The 18895-nt window shown below is 43.9% G+C and overlaps 1 protein-coding gene across 2 annotated transcripts; it reads right to left on the bottom strand.

Annotated features, from left to right (window-relative positions):
* Positions 1 to 600: 600 nt before the first annotated feature.
* Positions 601 to 17175, bottom strand: LOC137201337 (trinucleotide repeat-containing gene 6B protein-like). 2 transcript variants are annotated; one of them, XM_067616337.1, is made up of 21 exons: positions 16849 to 17175; positions 15340 to 15427; positions 14997 to 15018; positions 14134 to 14571; positions 10860 to 13745; positions 10524 to 10676; positions 10154 to 10344; positions 9843 to 9905; positions 9417 to 9575; positions 9117 to 9254; positions 8242 to 8442; positions 7887 to 8000; positions 7224 to 7422; positions 6604 to 6756; positions 6291 to 6458; positions 5224 to 5370; positions 4562 to 4654; positions 4084 to 4299; positions 3791 to 3861; positions 2735 to 2874; positions 601 to 2639 (listed from the first exon to the last, which is right to left on the bottom strand). In XM_067616337.1, exons 2-21 carry the CDS (start codon positions 15394 to 15396, stop codon positions 2066 to 2068), a joined length of 6183 nt encoding a protein of 2060 aa, XP_067472438.1. In that variant the 5' UTR covers positions 15397 to 15427; positions 16849 to 17175; the 3' UTR covers positions 601 to 2065. The 2 variants fall into 2 exon arrangements, with proteins under 2 accessions (XP_067472438.1, XP_067472437.1); XM_067616336.1 differs by lacking the exon at positions 16849 to 17175 and having other exon boundaries at positions 4562 to 4615; positions 15340 to 15446.
* Positions 17176 to 18895: the final 1720 nt, after the last annotated feature.

Genomic DNA, 18895 nt, shown 5'->3' on the forward strand with positions numbered 1-18895 from the left:
AATCTGGTTGTGCCTATTATGCCAACAGTAACATACGCACCATGTTATAATGCCAGTGAATGACAATAAGTAATAATTGTATTTTCCCACATATAATCAATTAAGTCCATCCATCACTTTTCTGTCATTTTGGTGGCCTGCTGTACACACTTAAATCTATTATGATCAATGGGCTCAACCTGCATATCAGTGTACATTTGCCACAAAATGTCAGAGAATTCCCTGAACTCTTCAACAAAATTATTGGTCTATAATAGCGTTTCTGTGAACAACAGTATGTCCAGTTAACACACTCGTAATTGCATCAGAGGGAGTAAATCATTTCATACAGTAAGCAGTGGCTTACTGTAGGATGACGTGGGTATTAAATAGGATTGGTTTGTGGATAGTAATGAGAGGGTGACAGATGGACGAGCTCGCTTGTTTCCCTGTCTTGTCTTTAATGTCATTTCTTTGCCATATTCAACAATGTAACATGCACAAGACAGCATTATTAATTAATAGATAAGGGACAGTTTAAAGCTGCTTAACCTGAACCTGAATTCACACAAAAACAAACAAACAAACAAAAAAACATCACAGAAATGACCACAAGACAAATTTAGAAGCCAATACTTTCATCTTTATTAATCTTGTTCTCATTTGTTTAAATAAATTTTTCCTTTGTAAAATCTCAAAACGAAAACACTGAACAGGAGTGTTAAAGCCTGTCTTAATTTAAAACAAATACACAACAACAAAACATTAAAAACGTACGGTAACTCTTACTCTGCATCTGTAAACAACCCGTCCCACCCCTCCCTCCCATTCCACACAGTTTGATAAGATTTGGCATGTCCATTTTCTCAACGCGTATGCCTTCAGCTCTTTGTGTCATTAAAATGTTCTTTTTTATTATTGCAGGTCGGACAATAAAAAAGACAAGTCTGCTAAAAAAACAAACAACTTCAAATGAGAGAAAAAGCATTAGTGCCAATATTTCTTAACACACAGTCAGCAGTATACCGAATGCACTCAAAACATTTTGTATAGACCTTCTGTATAGTAAGCAGCCTTGCCCACATTAATGACAGGCAGTAACATGCACACACACACGGTCCTCACATTCACACACACGCACAAAACTGTGGTGGTTTAATCCACTTACTTGGTCTCAGTCTCACTCATACTCATGTCCATATAGTGTGTATGATACTGCGCGCAGTATCGACACATGGAGAAATGCAACATAGCCTCAAACTGCCAGCAATTTTAACATTTATCACTGCAACAGTAACAAACATGTTCAAGAGAGAATAACAGAGAAAGAGTGCGCAAGATACAACAGTAGGAGGTCAGCATTTTGAAAACAAAACAATGACATTTTTCAATATTTTCACTGTTCAAAAATTAAAACCATACATACAAACAAACTGAAAAAAACCAAACTTAACATACACAGTAAGATACAGTTTTGTTGTCAATCAGAGCTGTTTGCATGTGTTTGGATTCGGTCTCCGTTTTTTTTTTTTTTTTTTAAAGAGACATGAATACAAACTGCACTTAAACCTCACATCATGTAGTAGTTTTAAGTTCTCTTATACGATGAAGGTAATGCTGTTTACAGTGCCTATCTGTCTGAAGGCTTGTCTGTTTTTGGTGTGTGCATGTGTATGTAAATCTGTTGAAAAGTCCCCTATTTACTAAGCACATTGCAATCCAGTCAAGTCTTTCAGACCAACTGACTTTTCATTCTTTTTTTTCAGGTTTCAAGTCTAAGCAGTTGAAATCTTCATCTGTGGAAAAAGGCTGTATACACATCTAACAGTCCCTGCATTTGTTTATATAATAGCTTAAGTCTGGCCACGAGAATGTGTGTAAGCATGTCTCACATTTCTGCTTTATGTGTGTGCACATTAATATGCATACCATGTATATGTATGCACATGTGTGTAAATGTGTAGTACATTAATATGCATACCATGTAAATGTGTGTGTGTGCTATAGTAAGTACATATGTATCCCAGTGTATGTTGTATCAGTGTCCAAACCTACACGTACAAATGGAGGGGGGAGGGGGGGCTCTTCAGATTGAATCAGCTCCTCCCCCCAGCAGATCACCGGGCAACAAAGCGGCAGGGCTGTCCATTTGGTGCCTTTCCTCAATTTGCGGTGCCCCCCATAAGCTGCTGCTGGGGTATCCCGCAGTCATGCCTCCCCAAAGTCCAGACCTCCCGGACTCTACTCCCCCAACACCTCCGCCCTCCCCTGCCCCGTTAGTGCTCCACTGGGAAAATATCCCCAGCCCTGGTCCTTGGGCTGAAGACGTTTCTGAAGAACTGCCTGTACCATCGAGACTCTGCCAGCCAGAGCCGGGAGACCTTACACTACTTAGAACTGTGCCTCCACTTTCCCCTCCTCCACCACCGTTTCCGTTTCCACCTGAAGTTGTGCCCGCTGCTGCCCGCTCACTTCCTGGGGAGCTACCTCCACTGCTGGCCACAGCTGTGCCTGTTCCAGATGAACCCTGCGTCCCTCCAGCCGCTGCCCCTCCTGAGCTGGCCCCCTCTGCCCCTCCGGCCTGGGAATGTGCAAAATAGCGAGCAACTTCTTCCTCACTCACAAACTCCGCCAGGATTGTGGTGTTGCCCAGTACACACCTAAGAGAGAGTTGAAAGATTAATGCTTTTTAGATTGACAAGAGCATGTTCATTGTCAAGTAGATGTGTATTAGGGATGTTACAGGTTAACCTACATGTGCAGTGCACCCTGGGCCTTGGCTGCTTCCTGCCGGCTGCTGTAGCGAATCAGAGCGCTGCCCTGGGTCAGGCCGAGGTGGAAGGTCAGCAGGGGGCCGTGCTGCATGCAGATAGTCCTCAGTGTGGAGCCATCGATCTACAGGGAAAGAAGAAGAAAGGTTAAGTCTCAAAGATTGTGCGCGTCTGTGTGTGTGAGTGATGTGTCAATGTTATAATAATTGTCCACAACCTTGAGTCATCAATTATAGGAACAGAAAAAGGTCAGGGTATCTAGGAGGTTATACAATAATGGTTATGTGTATGAGAATTAACGTTAATAAATTATGTTGTGAGACTGTACACTGTGGCTTTATCTGTGTCTGTAATTCTGTCAAAGTTAACTATGGGAGGAAGAAATACAAGCGAGTGCACATGAGCACTGAGTAAGGCCAAATGGATTATTGTTAAAAAAAAAAAAATCTATATAACTAAAAACTTTGTCTAGACTTACCATTAAACATTTTAATTTCTGAGCCTTTCCCAGAGCAGTGTCATGCTAGTGTCATTTGTGCAAACCCTAATTGATTAAATGGCTCATCCAACTTCACAATCCAATTACAGCTGGGTCACGCATCACTCCGTCTCATTTGCATAAGACAGACTGAAGGAGAATACAGATGAATGACCACAGCGGTTTATTGCTTTCAAATTCAAATCTTGGCAAATCTGCCTGGGTAGCCGTTTTATTTTATAGCTGTGATAAATTCTGCTGTGATGAACGGTTGTAAGAAAATTCAAATTCTAAGTTACTTGCACAGCTTACTCAAATTAAGCCTCTGTTAAGAGGAACGCCACATAACGTCAATGTCTGCACCTTGATTCCGGCAGCAGACCTTTGTTGTATGTACGAATCCAAATCTCCCTCTTCTCTTTTCCTGTCTATTCTCTACAATGTCACTATAGGAAATATTTTCCTTGTGTCTCTTGTGCTACAACATCCCTGAACCCTGAAGTCTCCTCTCATGGTTTCCAACTCTCTTAATCTGTCCTTCCCTCTTTTTTGCACTCCTTACCTGAGGGGTCAGGTTGCTCAGCAGCAACCAGCAACTGCCTCTAGAGGCCACACCATCACTCCAAGCTGAGCCTATAAAGACAAGAAGAGAAACAGAAAGGAGGACAAGGACGAACCAGTTAGTGAGGATATCAAGACAATGCTGAAGATGACTTTACTTAAATAAAGACAACTTTTATTATAGCTTCCATGTTACTGTAGTCAAACCTGAGACTTTATCTATACTGTTTATAGTGAAGTTATAAGCAGACAAATGGTTACAAAATAATCTGATCTTTCCCCTGTAAACAGTACCTGGCCCAAATCTTGACTCTTGGTTGATCCCACCCCCTCCCCAGCCCCGGGCTAACCGCGGGCCTCCACTACCCCATGGGGAAGGTGAGGCCTGCTTCTGATTGGTTAAGCCAGGAGGGGGGCGTGGCAGCTGTGAGCTGTTGCGATTGGTCTTCCACAACTTGTTTTGTCCGATGGGCTCTGGGGGCCAGCTGGGCTTGTACTCCGAGTACTTTCCTGAAGAGGAAATGGGGCGGTGGGGAAAAGAGGGGGAAAATGTGTTTTCACAAACAAACCACAGAAATGGGAGTGGAGAGTAATTCCTTTGGCGTCTTTGTAGAAAAAGCATAACTTGTACACCAGTGAAATATAGTGAAAACAATTGTAGTCACAGAAATCAAGAAACAGCAAAGCAAATAACAACTGAGCTAATGCCATGAAAGAGATTCCAAAGTCAAAATGCAGTAGAAAAAAAGAGATTAAAATAATGAAAACATACCTGTGCTGTGTGCATTGCTGAGGGGGCTGTCTGAGGCACTGTAGGGCCAGGCACCTGGTGAAGGCAGCGAGGTGTTGAGGGAGGGATTTGGCCCTATGAAACATTACAAGGTTATCTGAATAAAACATCCTGTGATAAACAAGATAAGATGACTATAGTTCAGCTGGACTGGAGATAGAGCCTGTGAAGAACACTGTTTGTCAAACCTTTGACCAAAGACTTTATACCAATAAATGGCACTGAAGCCTGTTTTCAGGGATTTCTAAAACGTGTATGTTCTCCTTTCTGAATTTCACCAAGAGAAGTAAGGAAACATACTGTATTTAGGATGCTGGGCAACGCACTTCTCCCTAAAACAAGTGTGTGATGATTTGATTTATCTTTAAGTATTAAAAAACTACTGATTTAAACAAAAAAGTAAAACTTGGCTGCATGCCTCACTTTGTGCATGTGAGAGAACGATGAGGATTCAGTAAATGAAAAACAAAAGCCCATGTAATCTATGCTTTGGTTTTACTTGTGAACCAAAGAACTTTGAACTCCTGTATTACTTTAACAAATGTCATGATTTTTGAGATCTGTATGTGATGTCAGGAAAGATAACAGTCTGTTGAAACAAACAACTATATTCATCAAAATATTTGGCACATTTCGTCAAATACCTATGTTGTCTCGCAGTAACTGGTGGTCAGAGTCGTTAAGGGTTGGGGGTCCTGGGGAGCCAAGAACACTACCAGGGGTCATGTAGGGGTCGGACTCTGGGTCTCCACTACTCTGGATTCCCTTCCAGGGCACACCGGGCTGGAACTCTATCATCAGAGAACAGAAAACATTGAATGATTGAAATGAAATGCTATAATGCTTCTGCATTTTTAAAAAATCAAATACAAAGATCACAAAACCAAAATCTGGTGGTTGAGGGTGTGCTGATCCCACTATTTTTCCTTTATTTATTTGGGGACAATTTGACTGCGCCTCCTCTTCTGTTTAACTAGGGGTGTCACCATTCTCCAAATCCACAATTCAATCTGACTTTCCATTTTAAGGTCATGATTCGATTTAAACATGTTTTTTCAGCACTGATGGCTATACCATCGCTACACTATCGAGTCTTGATTTGTAAAGATAAACAGATCATTGGTTTATGCCCCAACGCACTCATCTCACAGCCGGCTGTACATAGAGACCGACGTTATTAGTCCAGTTCAGAGGACGGCTAGTTATGGTGAAAATTCAGTTGTAGCTCATTGACTACCTTACAACTATTGACTACCCTACCTACTGTTTCAACGTTGCACTAATGAGTTATTGATCCGGGAACTTCAAATCTGTCAATATATTTACAACTTTACCGAAGTGTGTAGCATAGCCTATAAACTGTAGTTCCTCTGTCAACGACGTGTGCACTGTTTAGACAACTCATGGGGAAGGCAAACTGTTGCCACACCGGTGACTTCAGGGAAGCAGGAGGATTTTCCAGTTCTGTTGTTTCTTCGAAGTTTGAAATCAAACGCTCATTTTCAATCGATTTATAATTTAGAATTGAAATTGTGACACTCCTTTGCTTAACGTGACATTTATTTATAACACCCAACATGTATTGGAAGGCTATGAAAATAAGATGGCAATATGGCCCCCTGCATATTTGAGCCTCAGTTGAAATTAAATTGTCTGTTGTCTCATCACAATTCATCATATAGTAACAAGAAGCAGAGAAAGACGGATTCACCTGGAGGCCAGCTGGATGTGGCAGGTTTGTTCCCCATTTTACTCCCAGGGGTCCGGTGCCAGTTGTCTGCAGAGCCTTGAGGGGGAATACCTAAACCTTCACCGCCCAGCATTTCATACTGGGAGTAAGGGGATCCTCCTCTCACCTTTAAAGCGCTGGGTAAAGGGCCTTGGGAATAGCAAGGTAGAGAGAAATAAGGTCAAACCGATTGACATTATTATGTTTCAAATCACTGACTGAGGTGTGAGGTGTGTTTTCCTAAAGTGTGAAACTTGTCTATGCAAAAATCATGTTACAAACCATGTTAACCTACCATTCTTGTGAAGGTTTGTGTCAGGGGGAGATGGAGCTGGGGAATGTCCCTCCATCATCCATTTGAAGCGGGACTGCTGTCCTCCTGTGTCCTTCATCCCTCCCATCATGGGACCGAGCTCTAGTCCTGACAGGTTACCGCCAGGGGCAAGCCCTAACAAGAGGAAAAACACAAATATTCATGGCTATACTGCATTCCACTAAAGTTCAGTTCAATAAAGACTGGCTAAACTGGTAAATGTAGCCCCCACCCAAATGCGTGCAATCCCAGTGACACTGAACACAAAGTAATGAAGGCCAGAAGCTGTTGTTACAGCAACAATGATGACAAAGGTAACATATGCTTGTGTTGGCACAAATTAGATGGATATGACTGGATGGTTGTTATTGGCCCACCTAGACAAACAGATGAAGATCCCAAATCTCCTCATTCTATGTGGATCTGATAACTTCATGTACCATAAGATAGGATTCTACAATGTTATTTTGGCAGCCTAACACATACAACTTTAAACCTTAATTAGCTATATCCTTTTTATTTATAGTTGTACATATAGAGCTGATTGCATCACATCTGACCAATGCAGTCTAACCCACAAACAATTTGCTTGCTGGACTCACCCGAGTACATCCCTTGAGTTTTGGCATGTAGGTCTGATAAGGGGCCACCCATCCCAGGATGCGGAAGGGGGTCTACCATGGGCTGTTTGGATAGGCCCAGGTGAGACGGGGAGAGTTTGGAGCTCCCTCCTGCTGCTCCTCCAACTCCACCATGCTGATGCTGTCTTTGCTGCTGCAGAATAGCCATAATCCTCGCCAGCTGAGAAGGACAAGATTTAAGAACATAAATCAGACTAATTGCAAAGTACACTGAATGGTCACAAATAGACTCGGTGAGTTAAAACTTTAATTACCAACGTATAAAAATTTACAGATTCTAGCCTACATGATGAAAGGGCACATTGTAGTCACATTAAGGGACTACCAGAAGATCATGGAGAGTATGTTAAGTCTTACTAATTAGTGTGTAGCTCTTTGTGACTGAGACTTTTCCTGGCACTACCCAAAGGCAGTAAATCTCAACTAATTATTCAGAGTGAAATAATCACCTGAACAGTTCTAACCACTTCCCATAAATAGAGTGCACTTACAACACCTAACAATTAGTATGTTCTGTAGTGTGATTGAGACAGTAATGTTGCAGCGGAGACATACAGGTACAATAGTAATGGTTGAGGTCCTGGTGACATTGCATGGTACTGTATAAAACACAATAATGCTCACCTGCTGTGGGTCTGGCTGCTGCCTGAGAGGCTGAGGCTGAGGGAACTTCCTCTGGTTCTGCAGGAGCTGCTGCTGCTGCTGCTGTTGCTGCTGTTGTAGCAGGAGTTGACAAGCCTGTGGGTTGGAGGGCAGAAATGTTCAGAGATGGAGGTAAACAAAGAATATTACAAGCTACTGTTCACATACAGATACTGTGAGTGCACTATAAGGGGTGGGTTTAATACAATTCGCCGTGCATTTTAAGATATTCCAATGCAGAGTTACACAGGCTGTGGTGCAAAACCATCAAAATTGAAATAAATATTTAATGTGATGAATGAATACATCAATGAACAATCTAGCATTAGGCACATACCAGATGGAACTGCTGCATGTGGGGGTAAATGTTGCTGAGCATTGCTAGCTGCTGTGGGGAAATCTGAGGAGGGAACATTCCTCCACCAACACCACCGACCCCTCCAACACTTCCAACGCCACTGACGCCGCCTACTCCTCCGACCACTCCACCCACACTGCCACCAGGAGAGGGCATCTGCTTCAGCATAGGACCCGGCACCTGTATGTCACAGCAATTCAATTACATAAAGCTATTGATACAGAAACTTTAAGTGACATTTCTTATCATGGCTATCCCATCTACCACGCTGGTGTGTAAGACAGTTTATTTATTGCTGTGGGACTGAATTTGTATGCAAGAGGGCAGACTTCTGCAAGTGATTTTGAGCAGCCGCTCCTTAAAACATAGTTGTATTTTCCAGAGACAAAGAAGACTTCAAGATGCAACAAGTGCGGGCCTGCATTCATTTATAAGATGAGATGAATAAGACAACTAAAACGTCATCTCCAGTTTGGTAATTTTACAAGGTGTCTGATGAAAGATGTGTGACAGAGAACTTCAGATGTTGCCAAAGTGTTCTGGGAAAACAATTGAATTAATAGTTCATATACAGAACACAAGAAATAAATAAATAAAGTCATTGTTTTATCATGTCTAAACATTGTGTTAGTGGCCAAAAAGCCATTTTTGTGATATCTATTGCCAGATCATTAAGGTAGTCAGGTAATAAATTATTCTGCTAGACAGCAGCCAACTAACCAACTGCCCAGAGTATCACTATGAGTTTAATGCATATCTTCCCCTTCACCTCTCCAACTATTCACATGCAGCATCAGCCGTATGGGCAATATTAATTTAGTACTTAGAAACATTAGACAAAGAAGACACCAGACCTGAGCAGACAGGAACTGATGAGGCACTTGAGCACGTAACCCCTGGGAGGGGTTCATGGGATGCATGCCAGGCTGGTGCATCCCTCGAGGCTGAGGCATCCCTCCGCCACTGCCAACAAACACTCCATGGCCACCCATCTGGAGCAGAGTAAAATGGAAACCATACAACAATAGCAATAAATTTGTAGTTGAAGATTTCTCATTTGATTGTTGTTTTTCAAGCATCAACACTGAACATGGAATTGCGGTTAAGCAGTTTCATGAGCACTTTAAAGAGCACTTGCTGTAAGGGAAACATACTTTTTCACCATAGGGCCCCATGTCGACAGGACCCATGTCTTTGGAACTAGGCATCCGGTAACCTCCTCCACCTCTTCCTCCCCTCCTCATCTCTCCATTATAGTCAGTTATGCCTCTCTTGTCTCCTTCCATCTTCTTATCAACACTTGGGTCATCACCCTAAGAAACAACAAAGTTATTTAGTTAAAGGGAACTGTAACAGAGACCTCACTGATAATCCATTCTTCATTACAACAATATCAGTGTTTGTGACGCAACATTTGATTATGTGAGCTTTGATTTAGTATCTTTTTAGAGAAAACGTAATAAATCTTAAAATAGCAGTGCAACAATCAAGAACCCACATAAAACATCAATGACGCCTTACAGTTGCTGCTTCAAAACACTAGAATTATTTTTGAAAAATTAATTATGAATAAATCTTACCAGAAGACCCATGTTTGAAAACTGGCGTGACACTGGGTTCATCCAGCTGTCCCCTCCTCCACCCTTTAGGGAAGAAATTCAATCATTACTCTCAGTAAAAAAATAAAGTAAATTAAAAAAAAAAAAAAGAAGAGAATAAAAATGCAAATGGTGGTCAATACTGAGGAAAGTTACGAAACAAAATAAGAACTGCTTTGTCTGACTTTAAAATGACTTTCATCTAAAATGTCGCTTTTGGTTTTTAATATTTAAAACAATGAGTCAAGAGAGCCCACATGAACCTGAGTGTCCTGGGACTTAATTTTCCCAACCTTTATGTTGCCTCTCTTTCCTCCATGAGTCTGACCCCAGCCGCCAGAGTTAAAGGAGGAGCTGCTTCCCTGGGAGCCAGTACTGTTCCAGACCCCTCCACTACCATCATCTTCCTCATCCCAGCTGGGGTGCCGGGAAGCTGCCACAGATCCTTCTCCCTTCCCACCCCAGCCTTCCATCGATTTGGTGCCTGCAACAAAAAAAAAAAAACAAATGGTTATGATAATGTCTCTCTCTAGATTCTCTCTTTGAAAATTGTGGTTGAAAGCTATTTAAATTGGGAGATGCATAATGTTGCTTGATTTGATACTGAGCATCAAGACCTGGGATATTGTAATATTTTGAATTACACAAAATGTCTATTCTTACCAGATTTACCAGGGTTGGGTGAGGGGTTCCCCCAGCCAGAAGTTTTTCCGGGTTCATCTGGTTCACTCCATCCTATTGCTGCATCTGACGCCTGACCCCAAGCAGTGGTACCATTATCAACAGATTGTGCACCACCGCCCCACATACCTGGGCCTGGAGATTGATAAAATTGAACAATTTGCTTTACAATGCGCCAAAGGAAAATAGATAGTTGAAACATCCAAACTGATGGGTAAAAAAAATTAGCAATACTTTAAAAACACCTCAAATGCTGATGCTAAATCAAATTCGGTTGTTAAATGCACAGATATTTATTATGGCAAAATGTCTACACACCGACTGCTGCATTGCCAGGGTTTGTGTCCCTGCTGTGCTGCATCCCCTGCTGTCTTCTAGGTGGCTGTTGCTGCATGGACGGCGGTGGGGCCTGCTGACTGTGGCTTTGGCCAGGTGTAGCGCTGTTTTTGTCCCACAAGTTCACATTCTTGCTGTTGTAGTGGGTTGGGTCTCCCCAGGCTGATGTGCCATCGTCGATTTCCATCTTGCGACTGATGGATTGAGGGGAGGGCTCTTCCCAGCCACTAGGCTCCAGGGTGTCACCCCCACCACTGGAGATTTGGGGGATTGGGCCAGACGTCCAGCCCGAACTTTGGTTCTGATTCTTGGATGGTGTACCTCCACCTCCAACATTAGGCCGGCTGTTCCACCCTCCCTGCGTGGGTCCTCCTGGTGGCTGCTGGCCCTGTGATTGGTGCTGCTGTTGATTTGGGGCTTTCATTGTTGCCACTTGGCTGTTTGGTATCTGTGCTGCTGCTGTGTGGGGCTTGGCACTCCCCCAGTCCTGGTGGGATTTGCCTCCACCCACATCTCCCCCTCCCCATCCTCCACGCTGAGATCCCCCTTCATCCAAATTACCCCAGGAAGATCCCTCATCAGAGTTGCTTCCACCTCTGCTTCGCCCATCTCCCCACCCACCTCCAGGTATGGAGTCTCTCTGTCCCCAGTCTCCTCCACCTCCACACTTTCCTCCCCAACCACCTACCTCCCCTCTTCCCGTCCCCTTCCATCCCCCTGTCCCTTTTTCCTCTGGACCATCAGCCCATCCACTACCCTGTTCTCCATAGTCTCTCCAGTTCCCTCCTCCTCCTCTTCTGCGATCCCCCCATTGCTGTTCTTCAGTCCCCCATCCTTTGCCCTGGTTTTCAGGTGGGAGTTCACCCCAGCCTCGAGCTGCCTTTGCCTGGTTGCCCTCCATATTGTCTTCTGGTGTTCCTGGCTTCTTCATAGTGCTACCAGGCATGTGAGAACCACAGGTGGACTGTGGAGCACCACCATCCCAACCATCCCTCACTGAAGCAGGGCCAGAGTTCATGCTGGTCGTGTGACTACCAGCAGATGGATCGTTAGTTATTGAACTGGTGTTTGACGGGTACCCAGGACCGCGACTAGTGGTAGTGTTCATGGTTCCTGATGAGAATGCAGAGGAAGATGAAGTGCTTCTTTCATTTCTGTTTGCTGCTCCTTTTGTGGTGTCCAGGTCCCAGGCCACATTCTGTCGAATCTGGGTCTGCCCCCAGCCCGTGTTAGACAGAACTCTGGGGTCCAAGTCAGATCGATTGAGCATGCTAAGTAAGGCCACTTCAGCATTGGAGGTTTGGTTGGCGTGGTCGCGCACAGACGAGGCTTGCTCCTGTTTATGTCCGCTACCACTCCCTCCTCCACCACTTCCAGCTATAGACCCTCCTCCGCTAGAGGATGAAGGTCCTCCACCTCCACTGCCTCCACCCTGCCCTCCTCCTCCTCCATCCCACTCCCCAACTGCCCCATCCCCACTTTCGATCCCTTTCTGATTGTCCCAAGCTTTTGTCATAGTTGCAAACTTTGGTGAGGCAGAGTCCTGCAAAACACTGCCGCCAACACCTACACTGCCTCCACTACTGCTGCTGTTACTGCTCCCATCTCCTCCTCTTCCACTTCCTATTGCTAAGTTACTTGAACTTACACCTCCCGCTGTGCCACCCCATTCTGCTTCTGAACTCCCGTCTTCCCACGCTCCCTGAGATACCACTGGGGTATTTGAGCCACCATCATTTCCCCTGCCCCACGCTGCCTTGTCACCCTGGCTACCAAAGCCCCATACGTTCCCTTCCTGCCCTTGAGCTCCAGTCCCCCCTCCCCTCCACCCATCTGCCTGTGAGACACCTGCACTGAGGTCAGAGGACACTGGAGGCATGGATCTCCAAGAGGAAGAGGCAGCAGAGGAGGAAGATGAAGAGCCAGAGAGATTTCCACTCCCTTCTTCGACACCAGCAAGACTCTCCCTCTCAGTGCCACCCTCTTGATTTGGTCCTGGTCCTGCCCCTACTCCTCGCACACCTCCATCTGAACCCAGTTCCAGTCCTGGGTTTCCCAAGTGCTGCTGCTGTTCTCCAATCCTGGCTACCACAGCTGTCTCAGTGTGCTGCCTATGGAGGCTAGTTTGATTCACAGATGAAAGAGAGTGAGTGGTGATGAGGGTGGTGCTGGCAGAGAACGAGGAAGCTGATGTAATGGACGAGTGTAGAGGAAGGCCGTCGCTAGCCGAAGATGATGTCCCACCCTGCACTAGGGCAGGCCAGGCGGAGGGGTTCACGTTGGGGTTGAAATTGGCACCAGGGACACTGCTGTTGCCACCTACAGGGCTCTCCTGAGGCCCAGGAAGAAGATGGGAGACTTTGGAATTGTAAAATGCTGCTGATCCCAGCCCTGCCTCCACCTGAGAGGAGGTGGATGATCCCCACACACCACCACTTGACTGAACACATTCATTAAGCGACGACGAGGAGGAAAGAGGAGAAGAATGAGGTGGGGAGGGATTGTCCATGTTCCCTGCTCCTCCTCCTCCTGCTCCTCCCTTCTGCTGGATGTTTCTTTCACTCCATGAGGCACTACTGTTGTTGTTGTTACCGGGGCAGTCTTGCTCCTGCACCCCTCCTCCAGCCCCGTCAGAATTCAATTTGGCCCCGCCTAGGATGCTAGGCCAATCCTCCAGGTCAGTCCCATCCACAATCACCTTCCCACAGCCCTGAGAGGAGGACTGGCTGACAGAGCCTGCCCCCCATGTGGAATTTGCATAAGTTGAAGTAGTAGTAGTAGTAGAAGACGACGACGACAGACCAGCGACACATAATGAGGATGAGGAGGAGGTGGGGGGTGAAGGAGAGGATGAACCCAGGTTGGAATCTAGATGGAAAAAATTGAGACCATTCATTTAATTGACAATTTAAGCACTAATTATACTAACTAATAACTTGTACATTGTACCAATTAGTGGTGCCATTACTTGAGATTACTAGTCAGTGGTGTATATTACTGTGGTCATCTACAACTTTACAACTATAATTTAAGTTGATTTTATGTTGTAATGTCAATTGATGGTGATATGCTGTTTTAAAATCATTTTAATGGCTGTTGGAAAAACTGTACAAAGCACAGTGGTGTTTCTTAACAAAAGCAAGTTCCTGGACAATTATTACTTTAAGATAGAAGATCACTCTTGTTGGTGCATGTGGTACTCAGTGGACTACATATTCAACTTGTTAATCTTTTCTGCTCTGGGACATCGACCCACCTGTGGCTCCAGCTGTGTTTGCATTGGGGTTATCTGCTCCCTGTGAGGAAAGAGGTGAGGTGGCTCCCCAGCCACTGCCCACTCCAACCCCTCCTGCACCCCCTTCCCCTCCTCCTCCACCCAGCAGCATGGAGGACAGCGGTGGCTGGCCCCTCTTCAGTAGCACTTTGTGGTCCTGCTGGCAGCGAAATCTTGGTGGTACCTCTCTGGACATGTATCGCTGCTGCTGGGAGGTCTGGCTTCCAGAGGGGGAGGAGGGCTGTCCGTTGGCCACAGCAGTCCGCTGCTTTGCATTGTTCCCACCACCAGGAGGAACTTGTGCAGAAACCCCGGCTGCACCAGGACTGGGGGATGAGGGGGCAATAGGGCCAGGGCTGGGGGACACTGAGCCTGGGGTGGCGAGCGGCTGGGTAGAGGAGGGCTTGGCTGATTCTGGCACTGGAATAAACAAATAATAAAGGTTGTGAATCCCCAGTAGACTTTAGTACAATAAAAAGACTAAATCCATGAGGGTTACAGATAGGGTAAGTTACCAAGTAGCTAACAGTCGAAGAAAATGTGCTTTGTTAAGTGTCTGAAGTATGAGCACATACAGTACCAGTCAAACGTTTGGACACACCTTCCCACTCCCTTGAATGAGAAAGTGTCTCCAAACTTTTGACTGGTACTGTATAGGCAAAACCTTGTGTAATAATTCCCTTGGTAATCACAATACATTTAAGTTCTTATAAAAGCTATGTACTGCTGATTACAGCATATTTAACAATAAGACACACAAGTTATACCACTGACATTATCATATGAAATAGTGACTGATAGAAGGAAGAAGAATGTGATAATAACAAAAGAAAAAAAAAACATACCTTTGATTTTCTGTTCTGGCACCTAAAATACAAAGAGCAAGTCAGATATAAGGCAGAAGACAATTACAAGCGAGGCACTGTTTCCACCAACATAAAATATAATATATATATATGACATTAGTTTTTTTTACAATTTCCAAACATGACAAAATCCTACCCAAAGCACTAAAATTTCAGTTAACTAATAAAACAGTGACAATGTCAAGTTAATCTTGAGAAGTCTAGTCCTCAAAAACAACCCTGAACAAATGAGTGATAATGATATGGAAAGCAGGAATACCACACAGATTATCTGCAAAATATATCGTCAAAGTCAGCTGTGCCATTTAGTGACTCAGTTTACCTTCTGAGAGGTTTCCCTTTTCTTTTTATCTTCTTTCTTCTTTTTCTTGTCTTCCATGAACTGCTGTTCCCTTTCCTGATTCTCCTGTCTGTGAAGAGAAATGTACACATTCAATTATTTACGCTACACATCAAGCCACACTGAAAGTAATTTAATGCTCACAAAAGCATACCTCTCTCTCTCACACACACACACACACAGTTCAGACCTGAACTCAACATGAGTAATATGCATTTGATCAGATCCCTGCCAAGTATACTCCCACACAGTGAGTGTTGTAAAGAATGTAATGTTAACCAGGGGCAGACAGCATGACAACAGCCCTTGGTAGCCTAGCTTCTCACTGCATAATTCATTAACAAGCAAACGATTGCAATTCCAACCAACAGACAACACAGGCAGTAGCTAAACAAACAAGTGACTTCAAACTATACAACAATCATCATTTTACATCATAGTAACTGTAATGACAGCATTATCCAGGAGACACCAGCTTTAATGCCAGTGCATGACGGGATCCATCCAGTGTTATGAAGGACATGCTCTCACTGATCTAACACCTGCCTCCCACCCTGCCAAAAGTTAACACAGTGAATGCAATACGCAAATACACAACTTATACTCAAGTCACGTGAGCCAGTTTTAACTGAAAGCAAAACATTGCTGGGGGCTGAGAGGGACCAGTTCTCTATGTGTAAGTAAAGAGATCTTACCAGAGAGCTGTAAATACGACTGGGCCCGGTGTTTCCGTCGGCTAAGCTGCACATAATTAGCAACATGTCACAGAGCGCTAGTGTACGCTAACTTGACAACGTATGGCAATAACCTCTCACTGTATCCCGTATAAATAGGTCAGCTGACATTACGTTTAATACACAATTGATATAATGGACCAGAATCCCTACAAGCCAGATGTTTGGAGCCACATACCGAGCAAATGACCTGATTTTCGTGTAAATAATCGGTAAAGAATAGCTGTGCAGCCACTAGAGACCATCGAAAGCTTGACCTGTGTGAGGAAGAGCTAAGGTTAGCCGACTTTAAAGCTGCCGCTGATCAGTGTACCGTGACCTGACGAGCTGGGGCTCACGGCGGCAGGCTGCCCCGGAGCAAGGTGCCTCCGACGCTCGGCTCGACGAATCTAACCTGTACGCAGTTGTCTGCAGACTGCAGGCACGTCATATTAGCCAACGATAAGCCCCTTAATTTCAAACAGTACATTTCATTAACATAACGTACAGAACTTAAAAGTGGGCACGAAAACACTACGAACAAGTCAGTGAACATACTGCTAGCAGGCTGGTTCATCAGTAACGCTCGACAGGGCCTAATTAAACGACGAACTTCAGTGACGTTTCCTCAGCATTGCAACGCACTACAAGCGAAGCTCTCTTAAACTGAGAACCCCAAATGTTTTTTCTGTGTAAACGCGGAAATAATTAACGTTAATACCCAACACACACATTACAAAAAACATCGAAGCGTATAAGGTTAACGTTGAATACTCACCTCGGGAATCACAAAGGACATAAAGTGCTTCTGTGCAAAAATTCTTGCAGACCTACCGCTAGCAGGCTAGCAAGGTAGCTAGCTTAGCGAGCTAGTTCTTCGAGGCTTTCAAGGCTAAGTTGAATAAGAAATGACATCACCGAAAGGCGAAATGTTAATTGTAGAAAAAAACGCGGAAAGGCGAGTATCCTTTTTGCGCGACTGTAGTTCTCAAGCTGTAAACAAAACATGCATAACCCCTTGATGACTGTCAGACGCTGTATGATCGGTTAGTTTACTATCGGCCATTTTGCTTCTGTGTGGAGGTTTAGCCAGCATATGATATCACCAGGCTGGTTGTTGATCAGAGAGGGGAGGAGGAGCAGGGAGCACCGACACCGACCACAAGAGGGCGTGCGAGCACTGGAAACATGACGTCATATATACTGTACAGCAGTGGTGGGAGAACAGTATGTGTCCTGCAGTCTTTAAGCCATATGAAGAACCACAAAGGTGCCTTACTACTATCTCTACACTCAGTTTTTGCTTTGTTTTTTTAAGATATGATTCTATTCCTGTGCCTTTTATGTTGTTCTGTGTCTTTTATGGATTTATTCAACTGTATTGGCAGCGGTAGGCATATTGGCTAAAGTTCATATTCATAAAAGCAAATTTACAGGTAAAAAGCCTAACTTCTTTGTTTTTACAAAGGACGTCAAACAGCACATTGACTCAATTCAATTTTCCTCTCATCCGAAGGCTGTAAAACTATGAATGCCTGTTTTTTGTTTTAAAAATTTATATGAACTGTAACTCCCCCTTAGCTCAGTTTGTTTTTGTCTTTTTTAACTTTTCCTCTGCACACTGTAAGATGCATATTTTGATATTCTGTATATGATCACTTTGTTGAAGAGGAAATCGTAATATGTCTATAAAGAAGACGAAGAAAGAAAAAAAAAAAGCAATGGTAGGCAAATAGCGGCCTGTGGGCCAAATCCAGCCCTCCAGAAAATATGTTTAGGCCCCTGACAAAAGCTCAAGTTTTCACTTTAATAATTTGCACCAAAACTTTTACATACATAAAAACATAAATTTTTAAGACATCTATTGCAGGTAACCAAATAAACACACAGCTTGTGTAAAACCCAATCAATGTTACTTCTATACTGTCTGCACAGGAGGAGAGGTTGCACCCTGCTATTTGAACAATGCATGGTGCTGAAATTACACCTAATAAACCACCAGAAATTTAACATTAATGTGTGAATTCCAACACTGTTTAAATTCCACCACTACAGCCTATTCGACCATAACAGATGTATTTTTCACACACACACACACACTGAACAGCCAACAGGTGGCTATTGAACAGAAATTGTGTGCTGATAGTAATAATAATAATAATTATTATAATAATAACAATAATACATTTAATGTGTGCCACACTTTTCATTCATAGTGAAACTCAAAGTGCTACAGTATTAATACCATAGAACACACAACATAAAGAAAATAATAATAATAGCAGTTAAGAAGAATAAGCCTTCCTGAATAGAAAGATTTTTAGGCATTTTTTTAAGAGTCTAGGGTCTGTGCTGCCCTCAGATGGTTAGGAAAGCTGTTCCACAAGAGTGGTTCAGCAGAGCAGAAGGCTGGATCCCCCATGGTGCAGAGCTTAGTAATGGGGGCCTGGAGGAGCAAGCTGCTGGCAGCTCTGAGGGTGCGGATGGAGGTTTGTGGTGTAGTAGGCTACAGTACTTTCAGTCAACCATGAATGAAGCAGCCACTGTGTGTGGATAACAAAGTACGTCTCTAGTCTCAAAGTGCAGCACAGAACACATTTTTGTGTATGAGTCACATTTAGCCAAATGAGTTCAAATAAGTTGGGTGGGAAAATTACATCTGCCCACAGATACAACCCTAAACAGAGTTATAAATAAACAAAACATATAGGCATGTGTTTCCACTGTGCCGCTTACTGGCTCTCTAATGCTAAATCCTCCAAAAACTGGCCCATGGTCGAACCTAATTGCTGACCCCTGCTGTAAAGTATAAGTAAACAAATTGG

The sequence above is a fragment of the Thunnus thynnus genome, chromosome 17, assembly GCF_963924715.1.
Source record: "Thunnus thynnus chromosome 17, fThuThy2.1, whole genome shotgun sequence".
NCBI lineage: Eukaryota > Metazoa > Chordata > Actinopteri > Scombriformes > Scombridae > Thunnus > Thunnus thynnus.